The sequence below is a fragment of the Charadrius vociferus genome, unplaced genomic scaffold (genome assembly GCF_000708025.1).
Source record: "Charadrius vociferus isolate BGI_N301 unplaced genomic scaffold, ASM70802v2 scaffold88, whole genome shotgun sequence".
NCBI classification, from domain to species: domain Eukaryota; kingdom Metazoa; phylum Chordata; class Aves; order Charadriiformes; family Charadriidae; genus Charadrius; species Charadrius vociferus.
In genome coordinates, this window is record NW_009649619.1 from 145,892 (window position 1) to 166,675 (window position 20,784).

The window sequence follows — 20,784 nt, forward strand, 5'->3', positions numbered from 1 at the left end:
ATAAATGTTTTACAAACCAAGGCCGGGCTGCAGAGCCAGGTCCCTAGAATAGTATACTCTTTTTTTCTGTCTTGCAGAATTGAAAATTTGCTACGAGGGGCTGGAGACCCATCTGAATTCTTGGAATGGCAAAAACAGATGCGTGGAAAAGATTTGAAAGAGCAGCTGGCTGAAATAGAGTGTAGGAGGCTTCAAGGGAAACTAAGTCATGAAGAGGCAGTTCTAGCCCATCAGAATGTAATTCAAGAAAATAAGAAGAAAGCTGATCTAATGAGAGAAAAGGTACTACATACAATGTAGCTCAAATTTTGCTTACGTTCAATCAGTGCAAAGCATACCACAGGTGATACCTACTATAAGGTGTTCCATACAGTGTCTTTACTCACTGGAATCTACAAACAATGGAAAAATAGTGCTATAACTTCCAGACAATGCTGATACATTAAAGTAGTTCTACAAGTGTTTGATTTGAGTGATAACACTTACGAAGTAAATTGAATAAAACAGAAGGTTAAAGCATTCTCCCCTATATTCATGGCATTGTGCATATCCTTTTTGAACATATACTGATATACTAAGCACCATTTGCAATGAAATCACCAATATATGACTAATTTCATTGTCTTGTTAAAATGAGAGCCACAAATACGAAATAAATTGTTTTCTTAAACTGAGATAATTCAATTTACTTCATATTGTCTGACATGCCTAGATCTCTCTTATGGGAAGAGTCAGGCAGAGAACCCTCTCTGGATCTATATATATGGAAAAATTAATATTTCTGCCAAGAAGTATTTTCAAACAGTTTCCAATCTGGCAAATCACAGTGTCCCAAAAACATTGCTAGATCTTTTCATTTTTTTCCCAAACTCACATTAAATTTTTCAAGTGCTTTTCCTAGAAACTAAACAAGTGATCAAGAAATAAATAATAATATAGATTTTAAATTTTTCATGGTCACTATCACAGGCTTTTCTATTAGCCCAGTTTGCTGCTATGTCCTGTAGGCCAGCCAGTACGTTTCTCTTGGCCACCTCTCACAGATGTCTCTGCAGTGTCTCAGCAACATAAGATGGAACCATGAATGTACAAGATTTTCATAAAGGCCACACTGCAAAAGGGAAATTTGCTTAATGAGTTTCTTCTCTGTCCTTTAAAAAAATCTTTCAACTTTTTTGGCATTGAATCTTCATGTCTGTTTAGACAAGCTGTAGCAAGAACTTAAAGTGAACCCTACTACGTACAACTGAGCATAGTGTGATGGCTCACACTCACTCCAAAATTTTTGTAATTATTATATTCACCTCACTTCCAGAGCATAAGTGTTTTGTTAACAGAAATGTTCCAGTATGTATAGATTTGGGGATGTGCACATCAGACTTGCTCTAACCTGACCAATTCCAGGCAGCTCCCTTGGCTTGCCAACAGATGCCAGCAGGGAACTTCATCCATATGGAGATCTCCAGAATACTGAGCACCAATTCCTCATTCACCAACAGCTGTCATGCCGACCCTGCTCCTTCTTTTAAAATGCTAGTCTTCCATCTAAAGCAGAAAATACAGTAAGGAAGGTAGTCTGGGAAAATCCAGTTTCCTGCTTCCTGTTCATTTCCTCTGACAAAGAAAGAAACATGATAGCCAAAAGTGGACTTTTGTATGTTACAGAGATATGACTTAGGCCCAAGAAGATCCTGCAGACAAATAATCAGCTGTGTATTAAATTGGCAGGCTGCTCGGTATCTCACAACCAGATCCAGAGATGGCTTTTTTTGTCGGCTTTTAGAAACATGTGGGAGGGAATCCTGGAAAATAGCAGTGCAAATGTTATGGAGGGCTGTTGTAGGTAAATAAAACATAGAGAGGGGAGCTTAAATCTGTGTCTCTGTGTTGTCCCCCGCCAATGTCTTTTGCTACTTTTGTGGATGATCTAATACTTTGAATCCATTTGTCCTTGCATTATTTCAATGAATTGAGGCTCTCAGATCACCAGTTATCAGGAATCTTATTACCTGTTTGTTTGGGATTTAGAAAGCAGAACTGATGCACCAGTATGCAGAGAAACGTCTACAGGAACAGAAAGAAATGAGAGAGCTGGTGGAGCAGGTCGTGGAAGGACACAAGAATGCAAAGCAAGCAAAAATAAAGCTCCAGAAATACAAACAGCAGATAGGTATTTATATATTGCCAGAAAAAAAAAAAAAAGGAGATATCATGCCAAATGTCACGAAATTACTTTATTTTAGTGGGCCAATTACAATTTTTACAGTAAGGAAAGGGAAATTGAGGGAAAGATCCAGGCTATATGTTTCCATGAATGCATGAATATGAATTCCAGGAATAAGTTGGTAATGGGTAGATCAGAAATTCTAAGCTACTGTTCATGGGAATTACTCTTTGTTTAAAAGGGAGAAATACAGCATTAATGTTCTGCAACTAGTTTCCCTTCCATCTAAAAGTAGCATATGTGAATGACTGTACTTTTTATCAAATCAAGTTATGAAGCTCAGATTCTTGTGATTCATATCATTAAGAGAGGATTTGCCTAGCAACCACTGTGAAAGAATCATGGCTCCAGAGAAGAGCCTTCTCCAGAGAAGATAGTGCAGAGAAGACGACTAGCTAAGGACAGAAAAGTCATCTCCTAGAAGGACAGTATCACAAAGGAGAAGGATGTACCACCTCCAAGACAGACCAGTCATTAGGATGAAGGGAAATAATGTTACTCGTCCTCCATTATTCTTGAAGAAAATTCTTCAGTTAATGAATTAGCTAATGAAGGCTGTTCTGATGGGCATGGCTGTGCATATTCCAATGCAACGCCATGTTAACATCTACTGTATAAACAGGCTACCTCTAGTTGTGCATATTTTGGTGAGCAGCCTTTTCTCTGCTTGTGTATCTCCATACTTGTATCAGTAAGGGTTGAGAGGGGCAGAGGGTGTTAGCAACTCTGGAATGGCCCAGCAAAGCCTACCAGCCTTTGCAGTTGAATGATTTCTATCATATAGAGATATATATATATAGCTTGAAAAACTATGGATATTTGCTATTGTATAATATCCTTCTATTAAATAATGAAACTGTGCACTAATTAGAACAGAAATTACAAAGCAGTAATTCAAAGTGTCTACTTTATGTATGTATACAGTATGTTTATGTGTTGAATAGAATAATAGATAGTGGAGGTGGGAAGTACTCATTTATTTCTCTAATCATTCCTCCTACCAATGCCAGACTGTTCCCTCAAGTACCTTTAGATCAGTATTGTTATCATTATTCACAAATGCTTATGAATTTTCCTCCAGATGGAGTACTTGTTAAAATATGCAGCCAGCTAACAGAGATTAGTTCTTTTCTTTCAGTTCAGGAAGTTTGTGAAGAAAATCGAGAACTTCTTCGACAAGCTTTAGAAGAAGAGGAGGAGAAGCTTAGGAAAAGATATGAACTAATTCAACAAATACGAGCTATTGAGTCTTTACCAAGCCTCAGACACAAGTTTGTTGATTTAACTGAGGTAAGCTTAAAAGGAAAACCTACTGTCTTTACATAAAGGTATATTGTATATGTTTCATGCATTCAGAGGAATTGTGTACTGTATGTAGATATATCACAGTCTGGATGCATAGCATTAAGTACAGTGACCCCATGACACAAAGGTTAGATCTGAACTGGAACTTTCACAAAGTTCATAAAATGAAAATGTTACCAGGAAGAATATTCTGATGGTACGTGAAATCTTAGTCCCCTTGAACTTTCTTTGAATTTTGCCAATAGGATTTGGGTTTCCCAATATCTTTCAAAAAGATATCTTCACAAATGCACAGATTTGTCAGTCTTGGGTAAGGACTGAATGAACGTGAAATTTGGACTGATGTACAGTTGTTCGTACTGCAGCGGTGATTGCCATAGTAATTAGCAAAATTAATTTCCTCTGCTGTCAAAACTGTTAACATTCAGGTGTATGAAAGAGATTGTCAACCCAAAACCTGCTGAGCTGTTATGCATGTACTGTGGAAATAACTTGTGTGTGTGTGGTTAAGTCTACAGTAAATGTATCTCAAACTTCTTGGACTTACTATTGCAACATAACAACTGAGATTGCTTGAGATTGGGCTTTGCAATGCCCACTTTTGCAGAATTTCCAGACATCCAGAAATCTCTTATCTTACAACTAAGTCAGAAGCAGAGTAATACTTCTTCTACTTGTCTTATCCACATTGAAAGAATAATACCATAGAATAATATAAAATTCCACTATCAATTTTAAATATAATCCTTTTGGTGTTTTTCTTTCCTTTCATGAGTATTCAAGTGAAGATCACACATTAAAAAATACTCATGGCTAGTCTGCAGAAACCATACAGAAGGAACAGGTTTTCCTTCCAAAGGGCTGTTGGAACACTTAGTACAATGCTTTGGTTTTATCTCCTGCTCCTCTGAACAGAACTGAGCCATTCATTGATTCCAAAGCTACCTACTATCTTTGCAACCACCAGACAAATCCCTCATCTCATTTCTCAGATTTTAGAGCACATTTAATCTCAAAGTGTGAAGCAAGTGAACAAGAATAAATTCAGCTCCCCAGATGTCCCATCGTCCTTTACTCTCTTTGCTTGCTTTTATGGCTGCTGCCATCACTTCTCCACTTCTGTTCCAGCCAAAGGCAGCAATTCTCCTTTTTCAAACCCAGACTCACTCCACCCATTTGTGGAGAAATACTACTGAACAACAAAGGAAAAAGCAGGGGGAAAAGTAAGGAATACAAAGAATTATTGTACACCACAGATAATGTAAACTGTCTGCGTGGAAATGCCAAGAGGTACTCCAATCTTTAAGTCTTTTACTGCTTCGCATAGAGTTGCTCATGGTGTCAACCCTAAACAGAGCCCTTAGCTGGTCTCACTGCACATTTGTTTCCCAGATGATTCAGTCACAAGATATAGGCTGCAAAGACACAAGGGTATGATGTAGTCGGATGTGGAAATGTCATTACTTCTTCAATCACAACAACTTATGTACAATGGTGCAGACTCTCATTCAGGAAAATGACGGGAATGTCAGTACTTTCTTATTTTTGAACCTAGTTCATTCCATTGCCACTGTTATGGTTTCAGAAATCCACAACAATTTATTATCATTTAGACAATTATTCTATCACCTGATGACCCCTCCCCACCCAGGAAGAGGAATCAGGAAAAAGCAAGAAAACCCAAGGGTTGAAATATAAACAAATTTATTGGAATAAGACTAAATAATTAACGTTCATAATACTAAGGGACAAATATTGATATACAGGGATTATACTCAGCCAATTATATTGGTAAGAAGCTGTGCACTCCCAGCAGCGGACAGCAAATGTCAGACACTGCGAGCGCTATGGCTTTGGGAGGAAGGGAAGGCCTCAGGGGTCCGGCACCGGGGCAAGACGTTCTCAGGATCGCAGCCATCAAGGAAAAGAGAGAACTCAGTTTCAAATTTATATTGAATGTGACATTCATGGTATGAAATAACCCTGTTGGCCAGCTTGGGTCAAGTGCTTGAGTCTCGCTCCTCCTCATCCCCACACCTGGCTAGCTCAAAACACTAAGACCTTGAAACCCACATACAATAGCTAGCTATAAAGTAAATATTTTCACAAATTCAGATACTAGAGTCTTCTAAAAAATGCAGTTTTCCCAGGCATTAGAAGAGACCTTACTGCAAAGTAAAATTACTGAAAGAGAAATTAATCCTGTGTCGCTCAAACCAGGACTACCACTTACAGTGGCTATCAATCCTCACATAGAGCTTCCACTGAATACTGTTTGTTATTATATATCTCAACTTCACAGCTCCCTTATAATCACTATTACAATAGCACTCGGAGTGAATTACCACCCTTTTAGTGATAGCTTGCCCTGTTTTTTTCTTTCTACAAAAAGCTTTTTCAGGCTTAGTAAAATTAAGTATGTGTCCGTAAAATTCTCATTCATTCGCATAATTTTTAAAGTACTCCAGTTCTTCTCTTGATGGCACTTAAGTTGTTTGAACACCATCATTATCTACTGCACAAGTATAGGACTTTTCATATTTTAGGAACCACTTCATTGTCTTCACTGAATATTTTTGAAATGCAGACACTCAAAATATTCAGCCTCTACCATTCTGTGTTTCTATGAAATTGTCTTTCCTAGACCTTGTCGGTGTCTGCTTGCCATGGTGAAGCACTATGACTGGTATATATGACCCGTTGGAAAACATTCTCCTTTCACTTCCTTTGAATACAACTTGACATCATTGACTAGTTTAAATTAGAGGCAAGGTATTATAGCACTTGCTATTTGCAAATTCACTCTAAATTGAAATCTGAGAAGGAAATAAATAATCATTTACCGTTTCAGTAACCTATGGTAGTACACACTTTTCAGAGATGCAAAAATAAATACTGCTTAATATTGAAGTCTTTTATCAGTCTTCTACTGATGCTACTGGTGACCATTGTTTAGGTTGTGTTTGGTGCACATGTGGAAGCAGAAACCACTGAGCCAAAACTGAAGAGTCAGACTTTAGGTGAAAAAACAGTGATGATCGCTTCTTACTGACTCAGCTTTTGAAGCTTCAGAAAGAGAAGCTATGGGGACCAAAACTGCAGGAGAGTCTCTTGGGGGAGTCCCCAGGGCTGGGCATACAAGACACGTTCTCCTTCACTGACAAGCTTGTATCATTAGATTCTCTAGACTGACTCCATAATAGTCCCTCTTAAGCACCAATGTTGTAGCAGCAGAGAGCCAAGCCTGGTTATTTGCTGTACTCTTATTTTGTGGTTTTATTGCCCTTGCCCCCCCAACCTACCTTACTGTTTTCTTCATCTCTCTTGGCTTTCCCCCTATTTCATGGACCCACTGCTCTGAAGAGCCAGAGAATGATCACTGGAGGATGAGTACATGATTAGACTGCTTAGATGGCATCCCAGACCAGAGGAGAGGGACTGGACCCAGGTCAATTCTTGCAGCCAAACTGACAGTCTGAACACCTATCTATGACAGAGCATCCTTCTCTTTACTTGTGGTTTTTTTTCCTTCCCCTTCATGTTTTGTTTAGTGAAAAGCTTAAATGCAGAAAGGCGACTACTATTCTGTCGACAACTCAATCAGTATTCAGTACAAGGGCTTTTTTTTCCTACTGAAAAGGATTGCTTGAAAAGTCGAAGGCTCTTTAACTGCATAATTTCTTTCCATTAAAAGCATTGTGATGAGTTTTACTTACATATGTTTATAATTACCACTTAGTTTCAGTCTGAGAACTACAATTTGGAGGAGTGGTTGTTCTTTTGGATTCCACCCCCCACACCCCCCACACCCCACCCCCACCCTTTATTTCCTAACTTTGTTATTAATTTTCTGTCACTAGTTCTATGGAACTAAATTCTAACCAGTGTTTCACTCTTAATGTTATACAACTGTATAGCAAGAGCCAGGTTAGCATCTTGACTTCCTGCACCCATATATTCCATTGTAACATACCAAAGACGGGTACCAAAACTATGTCAAGATAAACAAAAGAATATTAGTTGGTATGAAATGGATAAAATTTTGCAAAGAAAGCTACACAGAAGCTCAGTATTTGTGTGGGTTTATGCACATTTTCCATATACACATATGTATATATGTGTAGACATAGGGAAAGGAAGAGTATCTGTAAGAGCAAGAGCCAAAAACTTCAAGTGTTCACAAATCTGTTTAGAAATTATCTGTCTTTGTATGCAAACTAAGGTGCAGAAGTCTCTCATTACATCTCAGAATCAGGATCATTATCACTGTCATTGCAAAGTGGATTTTAAAAAGCCTGCATTAAACATCCAGGTTTGTAAATTTTAACTTTGGGCGTTCAGATCTGAATTTCCTGGGTACAAAGCATTGTTTAGTCCTAGTCTTTTCAGATAAAAATGGTAGATGCCATCATAGGTCAAATCCATACCTTAGAAATAGGTACATGGAAAACATGCATATATTTTTTAGTGTAAAGTCTGTTCTGGTTTTACAAATTAAAAAAAATGCAGTTTTACACATTTTAAAACTTCAAAAGTCTAATAAAATTAAAAGATAAGTCAACTAGATTTTTTTTTGATAGCAAATACTTTGTGTTTGTGATTAATCTACTGTGTATTTCAATACTTTTTCATGAAATGTTTTATGATCTTTGTGTTTTTACACATACAAAAGATATACTCTACACTCTAAAAACAGCTTGTAAATAACAGGTTAGGGCCATCCCTATCTTTTTTGAAGTCGAAATATATTCAGCATGATTTGGCACACAATCAAAATATTCTAGTTTTACTCATGTACTGTCCCCTTGGTATTTACAGTGTTATTTAAACCTATATTTCATGTTCTCTAGACTGGTGGACATGGTTTAATTTGTGAAATGTCAATAGTGGAACTACGTGAACGCCTCGCTCTACTCAGAGAAGCACAGAAGGCAGCAGAGGAAGAGAAGAGAGACCAGATAATTCATGAAAAACAAGCTAAGGAACAACTTCTTCTAGACAAACTGGACCAGATTTCCCTGTTCAGAGCAGAACTTGGACGAGCAGCTGCTTTAAAGTCAGTATAAAACAGCATGTGACATTTAAGACATTGCAACTTTGTTAATATTTTGCTAGCCCTTTGAGCAGAAAAACAAGTAGAGAGCAAAATACTGTCCTTTTATAAATCAATATGACTTCTGTCAAGGATTACACTGGGGCCAGAATTTCCTTTTTATTCTTGAAAATAATTTGCATCAGATTTAACAAATCTTTTTCATCATTTTGAATTTATTGTTGAAGACACTCTGTAGGCTAGTGTTGACAGTATTGCCCCAGGATTCAGAGCCAATATTATATATTGAGAAAGAAGTTCTGCCTTTCTTCTGTTCCTTTTCAGCTAATCAGAACTAATTTGATGCTATTAGAATCATTACAGCTTGCTACTTAAAGTGGTTTCTCATTTTCATCTAAATGAATACATTAGGGCTATAGTTTTCTTCCCTGAACTTCATTCGTTATGTGGCCCTATTTTAGAAGTTAAAAGTATTTTAGGAAGGAGATTTTCTGATAACAATAATCAGTTATAAATTAAATATATTATAGCAGTAGATCAAAGAGAAAAATCTTTGCTTACAGGCTCTCTGATCAAATTTTGTATTCATTATTCATATTTATTATTCATTACCATATTTATTATTCATTGTCATAAAGGATCCATAACCATCATAGATGCTTCACATATGCAGAAGACAGGTGCCTTCCACAAAGAGTTTAAAAACTAATTTAAAGCTATTTAGAAATAAAGCTGAGCAGGAAGAAAGCCTGTGTAAAAGTGTAAAATATGGCACACCTCTTGATCTTATGCCATTTTTACTGCATCTTGACGATTTGCCATTGTTTTCTTGCAAGTTGTCTTTCAACCTTTTCCCTTTTCTGAGTTTGAGAGTTTAGTCCCTGTCTTGTCATATTTATTTTGCAAACAGATGTTCAGGCTAACATTCTGAAGACATATTCTACCAGGTTAAAAGCACACGTCTTAAGACATGTCTTAGATGCGTGTTTATTGCTGTGATACCGAAGGTGGCTTCTTGGAGTTAAACTGATGTTACTGATTTATCTTCCGGGACTAAATCTCAATTATAGAAGGCAGTACATAGTACAATACATAGTATTGATGTATTCATTCAACTAGTTTTCATTAGTCCCAGTTCTAATTTGGCTTGTTGATGACAGTTAATGTCCAAAACCTGGGGTTTTTCTATGTTAGTACTGAAGAAAATAGTTTAATGAGTTTAATGAATCAATAACTGCAGCTGCAGTGGACTGACTGCATAGATCAGTGACCCTCCCTTCTATGGCATATATTGACAAAAGATTTTAAGACTAAAGAACCTGAAATGGAGTTGGAGCTGGAAATATATTCATTGCTAAAAATTCAGTGTTGTGAAAGCCTGTGGGAGCAACTCAAGCCACTCGTTTCCACTAGAGATGCAAACTAGACATTAAGAACTTGTATACTATAGAAAGCCTATTTCACTAGTAACTACTTAAAGAATTGTTTGTTATGCTAGATGTGCAGTCTGTGAGTTTTGCATAGTGCTGGGTTTCTTTAAAATAGACTCTTTGGCTTAATACAGATCTAGAACTGTTCTGATCCTGAAAAAAGCTATGCTTGAATGAGAAGCTAACTTTGATTTGCTTTTTGTCCTGACTTCTGAAATGTTTTTTAGACCAGACCAACATGCCAAAGATGGTAGAATCCAAACGAAATTAAACACTTCATTTGCAAGCTTCTAGTCAGATTCATGATAAGTAATACTGTAATTTTAATGAAGCCCTGTTTGTTCTCCAAATAAAGAAAATATAAAGTTTCATTATAGATGTTATAAGACATTTCCATTCATGTCTCCCAGGCAATCTATGTACGTAACTTGGGAGCATCTACTATAAAGAGGCATCATCAAAGTGTACCAGAAATGTTGTTCTTTGGGAGTGTATTTAATGCATTTTCATCTAGAATGCAAATCTATGGTGTTATTTCTGTTAATATAGAAGTACGTCCTACTTATAAATGCTAGACACTTTGCTGCAGCTTTTATTTCTCTCTAAACAAACTATAGGCTTTGTGTGTTAAACCTGATTTACAGATCTTGAATCCTGAAATATCTATCAAGTCAATGTGAATCATTAATCACTTGGGTTGTATTATTGATACACTGCACAGGAGATGTAAAAGGCAAATGTTATGTTTACAGAATGAATTCATAATTATAGACATAGAATAGCATATGTTACCAATAGTCTTCATAAGATAGCCTTATGCATCAATATAAAATTACATGTTGTATCTTAAATTGCATTACGTTGAAGGCTACTGCTAATTAGCTAAAGTATGGTGGCTAAGCTTTGCTGAACAAATGTGCTTTAGTTAGTGTCAGCAGGAGTTTAATTGGGTCCCTACCAAGCAGGTTCCTTTCAATATCATTTACAAACAGACATACATCAACACAAAAGAAGCACATTGAGCAAGCATATAATGAGCTATATTAAACAAAATAGGAAGCAGAACATAAAAAATTACAGAGACATCAGCCTTTATTAGACTGCAAGCCATGACATCCATCACAGCAGTGGCTTTGTGAGTGCTCACAGAACACTTAAGAATCAATTAAGTGTGTACACAGGACATCCCTTTAATTGCTAGAATTTCACACAGTTTGAAAATCATCACTGGCATATGAAGTGGACATACATTTGAGTTCTCAGCTTTTGAATATTAGCACCAAAAGATTTATAAGTGTTTGAATACAGGATAAGGTACTAAAGTTATCTGTCTGTATACCTCAGGTACAATTCCCTTTCATTCCAGTGGGGCTACATCTATTACTGCAAGTGATTTAATGCACTAGAAACCAAGCAATGGATCAAAACAGCTGGTGCTGAGGCTCCCTCCATCCACATTATCTGTGGTTTGGGGGGAGTAACTTTGGGTTGGATTTAATGTGGTCTTGGGATTGCATGCTCTCATCATTCATTTGTTTTAAAGCTGTCCAGAGGAAAGTTATCTCACAAAACTTCGCATTCTCAATTCCTGGCTTCTCTACAGGCCCGTCTAAGGAACACCACACTATCCTTTTGTTTGTCTCACATAGATGACAGTAGCACATCCATGCTCCCACCAACCACTGGCACCTATGTAAGGTACACAGAAGCCAGCCTTACTTCTGTTCTCTCTCATGTTCCTGCCTTGTTTGTTTTCCTGCTCATTTTCAAGTGACATGACAGTGCCTGCTGCCCAGGCCTCGTCCCCTCTCCAAGTCAGGGCAACATCCACATGAAGGCAGCAGCTGCTGTTCCAGGGCAACACTCTGAACTGACAGTAAGCCTCCTTGACTACCTTGTAGATGAGGAAGAAGAATCAGAAAATTGTTATGAGGAACAAGATGCAGAGGTTCCCACCAACACAAAAGTTTACCACATCCTCATGTCACACTGTGGCAATGGTGTACCATGCTGGGCTCCCAGCACTGGATTACAAACGATGGTGTGTTTGCCAAGATGGCAAAGCACTCCTTTCTCTCCCTGCCACTTGCCAGTGCTCAAACCCCTCCCTGACAAGGCACATTGGCCACACACCAGTGTAACACCTCTCTCTTGGCCCGAACTGGGGAGAGGTGGAAATAGTGTGAAGACAGTCATGGCAGGACAAGGGGGAAGGCTGGTTATGCGGAGGCAGAAGAGAACAAGGAGAAGGGAGGGTTATGGATGGATGACTGTGACGGTCCTTCCAAAGTAGAGCAAGCTCCTTAAAGCAGGCATTCCCTGGAGTGTCCAGGTCTGACTTAGGAGGTCAAAGGCTTTCTGGTGAGGAGGGAAGAATGGAGCCGCATCCTCCAGAATCTGTAAGACACCTTGCCAGCACAACTCTGTGATGCAGCACACAACTGAGGGAAGGGACATACAGCACATGGAGGTGGAACGATGTAACGGGAACACGTGCAATGCCATCCCTATGTGTGGCTGTTACTTCAGGTCTTCAAAAACATAGCCTAGAATAATGAAAAAAGCTGAACAATTAGCAATATCGGTTTATTACTTCATAATATTTGTGATTTCATTAACTTCACAAATTTCATAAATACTTAGGGTTCTGTATGTCTTGGCAATAAGGAAGTAAGATTGTTTCCCAGTTCTTAGTGCTGGTAACCCGTTCTTCACTAGCATTGAAACAGAAGGAGGAAATTTACCACCAGTGATGGATCAGAAATATAAATATGTGAAGAGCGGCTGTAAAGAAGATAGAGCCAGGCTTTTCTCAGTGGTGATCAATGAGAGGACAAGAGGTACAAGGGGAAACATGGGAGGTTCCTTCTGAACATCAGGAAACACTTTTTTTTTTTTACTGTGAGGGTGACTAAGCACTGGCATAGGTTGCCCAGGAGGGTTGTGGAGTCTCTATCCTTGGAGATATTCAAAAGTCATCTGGACACGGTCCTGAGCAACCAGCTCTAGGTGGCTCTGCTTGAGCGTAGAGGTGGACAAGAAGACCTCTAGAGGTCCCTTCCAACCTCAACCATTCTGTGAATAAACCTTGATTATACAGCTTCATAATCTTTATTTCAAATGAAGAAAACACTATTATGAATACCAATCACTCCCCCTCCTAAGATTAGGTGCTTAATAAATTAATTGTTTTGGAATGGAGTCAGATTTTGAGTGCTTAAATCCCTCGCATCAGTACAAAATAGTAATCAATCTAATAGTGTATTGTTCTCAAATGTCAAAATAATGACTCCCTTAACAGTAAACTGTTAACAGTTAGATACATTCATTTTCCTCACTGCAATAACTAAGAATTATATAGTACAGGACAGAAAAAAGGCAAGGTACTGTGAAGTACAGACAGCCCTCATCACTGAGACTGAGGGTATGAGGAAATAAAAAAAATTGTTTATTGCACTATAAGGCAATCCTACTTCTGCTTTTAAAAATGTAATTGTGTTTATTGCACAAGACTCCGTTTTGTAAGGTGAGCTTATAAATACAGTCCTAGCTGTTTAAGTTGATATTTTGGTGCCTAGAATGGTCAAGTAGCCATTTTACTTCATCTCCTGCAAGTATTGAGTCAGTTAAGAGCTGTCATACATCTGTCTCCTTATACTTTTGATGTACAGCTGGAGCTTGAAAATGTAAATGAAGACTAAAATGTAGTTTTCAGAAGGAATCCTCTGTGCAAATCTTCAGATTCCCCATTTTTTAAACACAGCTGAGAAGACCTAACCCAACTGTTCCAAGTGTTTTCATTTCCTACAGGAAAACCTTTAATACTGAATTGCTGCTTCTTCAGTTATAGACTGGATGACCTACTGGACCTAGAGTCCATTTGGCCAGATGCTAAAATTGCAGGGCAGATATTAAAATAGTTACAAGGGATATGTAAGTAAGAAGAAGCAGGACTGCCAGACTCCATGACAAATCTGTAAAATGTGAAGTAAAAAAGTACTTAGGTATTTTTAAAATTCATTATCTTTACTAAGGAAATCATTGAGACAACAAATATGGGATGTCAACTGCAGTTTACAATGCCTGGAATATTATTTTAAACAGAAAGACACTTACATTTTACCCATCACTGATGGAATTGTTGTGTGCTTCATCATAGTGAGCCAAAATCTTTCTGCTGTTAACGGTACACATAGCTTACACAGAAAGTGAATAGAGAATGAGAGCAGTGGTAGATAAAGAAATTTTCACTGTTTGCTTTTATATCCATATCCTGTTGAATCTTTCATAAATCCCTTACTTTTCCTTCTTCAAGTAGTTTATTCATACACCCCACACTACTAAAAACTTCCATAAGCGCATTCAAGAATCTCATCTCATTCCTCAGCAGTAAAAGGTACTTTCTGACAAGGTCACTAAGCAAAAACTAGAGTTTGTTAAACTATTTCAAATACACATGGACTTCAAAAATATTACAAATTTTTTCAAAGTCTTTGGTCAGGCAATATTTTTTTAATTATGGCAGACTCACAAAGGGATGGAAGACTCTTCTCTGAGACCAAAAGAAAAGAAAAATAACAAATTCTCTTTGGACCAAAGATTTGACCTTACATTTTAGGAACTAGTACGATTCTTAAAGGTTGGTTTTCATTCAAGGTCCTTGTTCAATACCAGTAGTTGGTAAGTAAACTTAAAAGTAAAATGAAAATGGTTTCTGCATATTTTTTTTCATAAATTATCACATAATTTTCTATTGAATCTGGAGAGGATTTTTCTAACTGTGTACTACACCATTCTGACTGGCTATTATCTTACTTCCTTAGAAAATACATGATATGGGCTGACAGAGATTGTAGGAGATTTTTGTGTCTTGAGTCCTGAAAGTTTTCAACTGACCATCACAGAAAAACAGAATTATAAAATTTCTTTTTTCATGCCTTCCCCTCTTTGAGTTTCAGTTATGATGTGGTGTGGCATCTGAACATCCATGGGACTGGCAGCTTTTTGGCATAGTGTAGATGACTGGCACATGACTTCATGTAGAAGAGGAGTGAATATTAGTCTGAGGATAAGCAACTATTTACAATGTTAATTCAGAAGCAGCTGCTGCTGCTTCACGATGTTAAACCTCTTGCTATATTTCATGCAATTGTATTTACAAGAAACTGGATTTGCATGTAATGAAAGGTTTTGTTGCTTATTCCCACTGACAATATTTAATCATCAAGTGTTTACATAAAACCTTATTGTTATATTCTCCTATATCCCTTGGAATGCAATGCCTTGTTACAATGCAAATAGAAATAATCCATGTTCTCAATTAGACTAAATGATAGTACATAATTTTTAGATTTACAGAATAGTGTTCAAAATTAATCTCAGAGTAGCAGAGTATGTCACAGTATTAAGGAGGATAAGGAAGTGTTATCCTAACCAGATAGCATGACACAAGCAGCAGAGAGGTTCGGGAAGTATCTCAGGAAAGCAACTGGAAATGAGAAGCCAAGCTAAACTGTGCCCCTTATTTGGAGTTCACAGTCACATTTCAGAATGTGACACAGGTCAAATCTCCCTTTCAACCAGTTCCTGAAGATTTTGGGGACTCTAGTCCGGAATGGCTGCTCTGAAGAATACCTACTGTTACGGAGTTTCCTATTAGCAAAGATGAAGTTAACAAGGCAGACAAAAGCCATCTCTCCCAAGACAAAAGAAGTGTTTGGATCCCTGGAATCTTGACACTCTTTAAGGCAAATTGGTGGCTTTAGCATCAGAAGGAACTTCTTCCTTCTTCCCCTTACTCCAGCTCCGTGAGTAGACTGTGCCTTACACGGAAAACACTGTGGTATAAGACCCAAGAGATAAGGGAAGAATTCTGTCATAAACCATTTCCAAGGGGCAACCTGCTTGTGAAATTAGTGCTGCCACTGACAGAATAACAGTTACAGTTCCGGCTGAACAATGCCCCTGTGCACTCTGCTCTTTGTCATTTGGAGTCTTAATCTGGTTTCCAATAAAAGCAATTGTCATGTCGTACTACCGCAATATAGAAGGACCTTTACAAAGCTATCCTTCCCGCAGACAGAAGGCATCAGATCTAACCTGGTAATATATTACAGAATTATGTATATTCTTGGGTATATCTGACACTTACTTTAGCTCTGAATTTGGCTGGAGAATCACAGCTGCTCATGACATAATATTAACACTACAGCTTGATCATACTGAGCCAAATTCAAGGGCAACGTTGAATAAAAGAGAAAGTTGGATGTTAAGTGAACCACTATGCAAGGCGGTGTAACCTACACGAAGAAGTTGTAAATTGTGCCAGTTGGGTGAAAGTAAGCAAAACCAGATAAAACGTTCTCTGTCCAGAGGACAGAAAAGTAGCTACAATAGAAGGGAAAAAAAGGAAGATCATCCAATAACCTCTCTCTTATGCCTTACTTTTATGCTGCCCATGACGCTATCAATTTATGCTCACCTAGACCCACTAACCTTAATTAATACATCACCATTTCATACTATCTGAATCTGGGCATTAAGATTACACATAAAAGAATATCTTCTATTTGCCAAGGTATACAGCAATCGAGAGGAATACTAATGATCCTATGAGGAAAACTCCATAGTTCTCACAAGCAAAAAGCTGCAATATTATCACAGGTTTTGCATGTGTTATCTCTGAAGAATGTCATGTCAGGCTTGAAATACTTCAGATATTGTCATCAAGGCAGCCTGTAGGAAGAAATTTTTCGATATTGTTTAGTAATGCTCTTCTGTAAACACCAAGAAGCAAGTTGTTAATACCACATTCATTGAGCTATATGATTTAAACCTTTTTTGAGTCTAGCTGGTTCCCAGAAGCAAGAGAAAATTCATTATTATCAAAGTAATATATGCTCAGATTGATTTATTCTGTGGATTGATAATATTTTACCTTCTCCTTGCTTCTTTTTGATTTTGCAGGCAAGAAGAAAAGAAAAGAAAGTCCCAGTCTGGTGAAAGGCCTATGAAAGATGAACGCATTTTAAACCTGCAGAAAAAGATTGTAGAAAAAGCAATGGAGCGTAAAAAGCAAGCAGGACTCTTAAAGATCATCCCCCAGAAAACCAGCATCGCATCAAGGAAGGTCTGGGAGTCGTTACAAAAGGAGAAAAGCTCTGCAATAGACCTGCTGTTCACAGACCTTTGCTCAACTGCCAGCACTGGTGGGGGGCAGAGGCAGATGGTGCCATACATGGCTGGCAATAGCAACTCCCTGCTTCCTGCACAGGCACAATTTCTCCAAACCCTGGCCTTGACCTCCCCTTCTTGTCACACATTCCGCTACCTCAGAGCAGGGCTCATCCATATGACACACTTCCCAATTTTATTACCACACATTCTCATCCCATCGAAACGGCATCTTATCCCCTGTCCCTAACTCTTGTCTTTCTCAGCTTCCTATCACACACATCCCATTATGTCAAACTGGGATGCTTACATCCTCTCTCACCCAAGACATGTTCCAGTTTATCATTCCTATGGTTTTTACCTCACTTCTCCTCAGCCCAGTCCCACATCAGATGGAAGCAGCAGTAGTCCTGTACACTTTATGCTGGTTCACACTGGTTGTGTTTCCTTGGCAAGTGTCTAAAGACAAGCGGTGAGGAACTGCTGCTCCTGCTGCTGCTGCCGCCTCTGCCACTGCCTCATGCATGCCTAACATTTAGAAGTGGTTCATATACCAGTAACAGTACATGTACCACAGCATACGGAACGCTGCAGTGAACAGTCATGATGGGATCACTTTTTAAAAGCTGTACTAGCCCAATGTAAAATTAGAACTAGATCTCTCAATCTGTTAAAATAATAACTCTCTACCTATTTTGTGAGAGAGTTAGATGAAGCTGAATTCAATGAAGGAGAAAACTGTATTCTTCAAGTGTGTATAGTTTAAAAACCAAAATACTGCATTTTTTCAGAGTATCAATGTTTGCTGCCTTCAGGATCCCCATTTCAGCCAAGCAAAACATGCAGGTGCTTATATAGACAACTAGGCCCATCCCTTTTAGCAAATAAACCATTGAAGACCTATTTGAAGAAAGCATTTCCTAAATCAGGATGGCTTTCTGAACTAAAGTTTTGAACACGTGCTGAAACACTTTGCTGAATGGCGTCCAGAGTAAAGTAGAAGCAATAAATACAGACTTCAAAGGAAAGCAGCCATATAATTACAAACGTGAGATATTTTTAAAATAAACAAAAAGAAATTACAAATTCACAGCTGGAACTTTTGACTACCTGATGTGAGTCTGTACGAGTCCTCTGGTGTCATATGAATGAGCAAAAAAGCCAGGGCTTGAAAGTTGCTTTGATGTTAGATTTTGTCTTTCTCTTGAGCTTAGCTTTACACAGTAAGGCTCTTAAGATGTCACAGTGCTTTTTTTATGTTCTGCTCAAATGTTAAGACATCTGTAAACAAAAATAGAAAAAAGCAATGGAAAAAAATCAAGGTTACTATAAATTATTTAGCTGTTTTGGTATATCTTCCACCAGTGCTGTTGAGTTCTGCATGACCCTATCCAAATGCTACCACAGGGAAGTGGCTCAATTCCAGTCAGATATGTGCAGCAGCATCTTTATTCTAGCTGAACTGCATATTGCTGAAAATGGTGTTAAGTGTGACTGAAGGAGAAAATTCCTCCCTTAGTTATAATGCAATAGGTGTCTGGCATTCAGTTTGTACTGCTACCTTTTAGGTTCCTCAAAAAAATGTGACACTAACCCCTTGTGCTAAAGTTCTAAGCCCAGATTGTGGCTTCAGTTACATTTGAGATGGTCCTTCAGGCCCAATGGGTTTGTGCTAATGTAAGTCAAGGTAACATTTGTTTATAAATTACTATTACATTCTTAATAAAACAGAATTTATATTGCATTTTGGAAAACTAACCATAAGAAAAACTACCATTAATGAAAAAAAAAAAAAAATTCTACCATTTTAAGCAAAGAATCAGGTTAAAAAGTAGCAGTTTTCTGTTTGTTCTGAGCTTTTTTGGGCATGCTCACTTGTGAATGAGCAAACCAGTAGAATCTGATAGGATTTGTGCAAGTCTTCATTTATGGCTTCAAGAATAAACTGTTGGCAAAGAAACAACATAAGGTAGAAGCATTGGAGCAAACCATCCAGATGTAGTTTTATCTTGCTGTAACATTTTGTGCAGTGTTGCAGCTGTGTTTAATTCATCTTAAACTGGGCAACTCGCTCAAGTTACCTCTATTCATCACACCCAGTTTGATGTTGACAAGTTTCCCAATCATATTAGGAAATAAACTGTGTTGCCAGCCAGCCAGATTATCAAATAGAAGTTCAGTGTATCCTCTGAAGAGAACCACTCTAGTCTTTGGAGTCTGATCATCTGTGTGTCTTTTCTGCAGGATTCTTTGCAGTGGAACCATTGGAAAGAACTGGAAGAGAGTCGGGAACGACAGTTCAAGATCCTTCAGCATGGCTTCATGGCGAGAGAAACAGCTCAGAAGATGGCTGCCTATGAGGCAGCAAGAAGTGGAGCCACAGTCTGTATACTGCGCTCTGAAGTACAATAAAATACACTTGGAACAAATTCAGGCCTGCTGGAAATCTCCCAGTGTGCCTATTTACTACAAGGTTGAATTTTAACCTTTATTTCACCTTTACAGTGTGATTAGAAAAATTTGGATAATACAGGCATATAGAATAAAAATGTGTTAATTTTTTGTAATAGAATTTCATTTTTATGCTATACTGATACTTTTTTTTTTCTGTTGGAATCAAATCTTTAAGAAACTGAAAACTTACCATCGAAGCTCCTACAGCAGAATGGCAAATATCTGGGTAAGAATGTTGAGATCTGTATTTCTGTTCTCATTGTATACTATGCCATGGTTTGCTATGCTCATCGTCCAAAAGAATAAAAATGAGGGCAAAAACCACACAACATTTGTTTACATATGCATCTTTTCAGAAGGCATGGTCAGCCCAAGTTCCTAACACGTCATCTTACATGATAGTAACTGTGTGTAAGAGGATCACCAGTTTCAACACCAGTTTTAGAGGATAAAGGAAAAAAACATGTTTAGGAGGTTTAGATGATGTGATAGACTTCAGGAGCCAGAAACTAGATTCAGTGACCCACACAGATGATCCCTCTATTCGCAGATGTGAATCTCTTAAGTCTTTAAACAGTGGAAGCAGAACATAAAATTGTTTGATCTCTTTAGGGAGCTGCTTCCAGAAAAAGTCAAAATTCTGTTACTCACGTAGAAGATAATTTGTCCTGTATGACAATTTCTATACTGTGTAAAACAGCCTTTAAATCACAAGACTTATTCTAGGCACAAAGCCAAGGAGGATATAAATCTGAATTAAAATCTGCACAGCACTAAGGCTATGTAATGTATTTCTATTTTAACTCCATGCCAGTTACTAAGTGTTTAATTATGGCTATTGCAAATATTTAAATTGAAGGAGACTGTCGCTGACATTAGAGTCAGGCAGCTGTTTTTACTGCTCTCGCATTACATTTCTCACTTTTTACTGAAGGAAGCCTAATGGAATTCTTTTGTTGCCACCTAGCTGTGAAGATCACTTCCACAAGCTGATAAAACGCGCTTTATTTTTCATTCAAAGCAAATGCTACGGTAGTCCACGAAAGTAATGTAGGGCTCACGCTCAGTAGGAAGAGTTAAGGAACATAGGAGAGTGAAAACAAGGAACGATAGCAGAACTAAAAAGAGGGAACTATGACACTAGG

The 20,784-nt window shown here is 37.9% G+C and overlaps 1 protein-coding gene across 1 annotated transcript in view; it reads left to right on the plus strand.

Annotated features, from left to right (window-relative positions):
• The window catches only part of CFAP99 (cilia and flagella associated protein 99), a gene marked incomplete at its 5' end in the record, with an annotated part of 49,476 nt that extends 29,653 nt beyond the window's left edge, over positions 1-19,823 (plus strand). The window contains 6 exons of the mRNA XM_009890541.1: positions 78-282; positions 2,029-2,170; positions 3,363-3,514; positions 8,380-8,585; positions 16,979-17,141; positions 19,430-19,823. Coding sequence (XP_009888843.1) covers positions 78-282; positions 2,029-2,170; positions 3,363-3,514; positions 8,380-8,585; positions 16,979-17,141; positions 19,430-19,597 — 1,036 coding nt within the window. The remainder of the gene's footprint in view (positions 1-77; positions 283-2,028; positions 2,171-3,362; positions 3,515-8,379; positions 8,586-16,978; positions 17,142-19,429) is intronic.
• Positions 19,824-20,784: the final 961 nt, after the last annotated feature.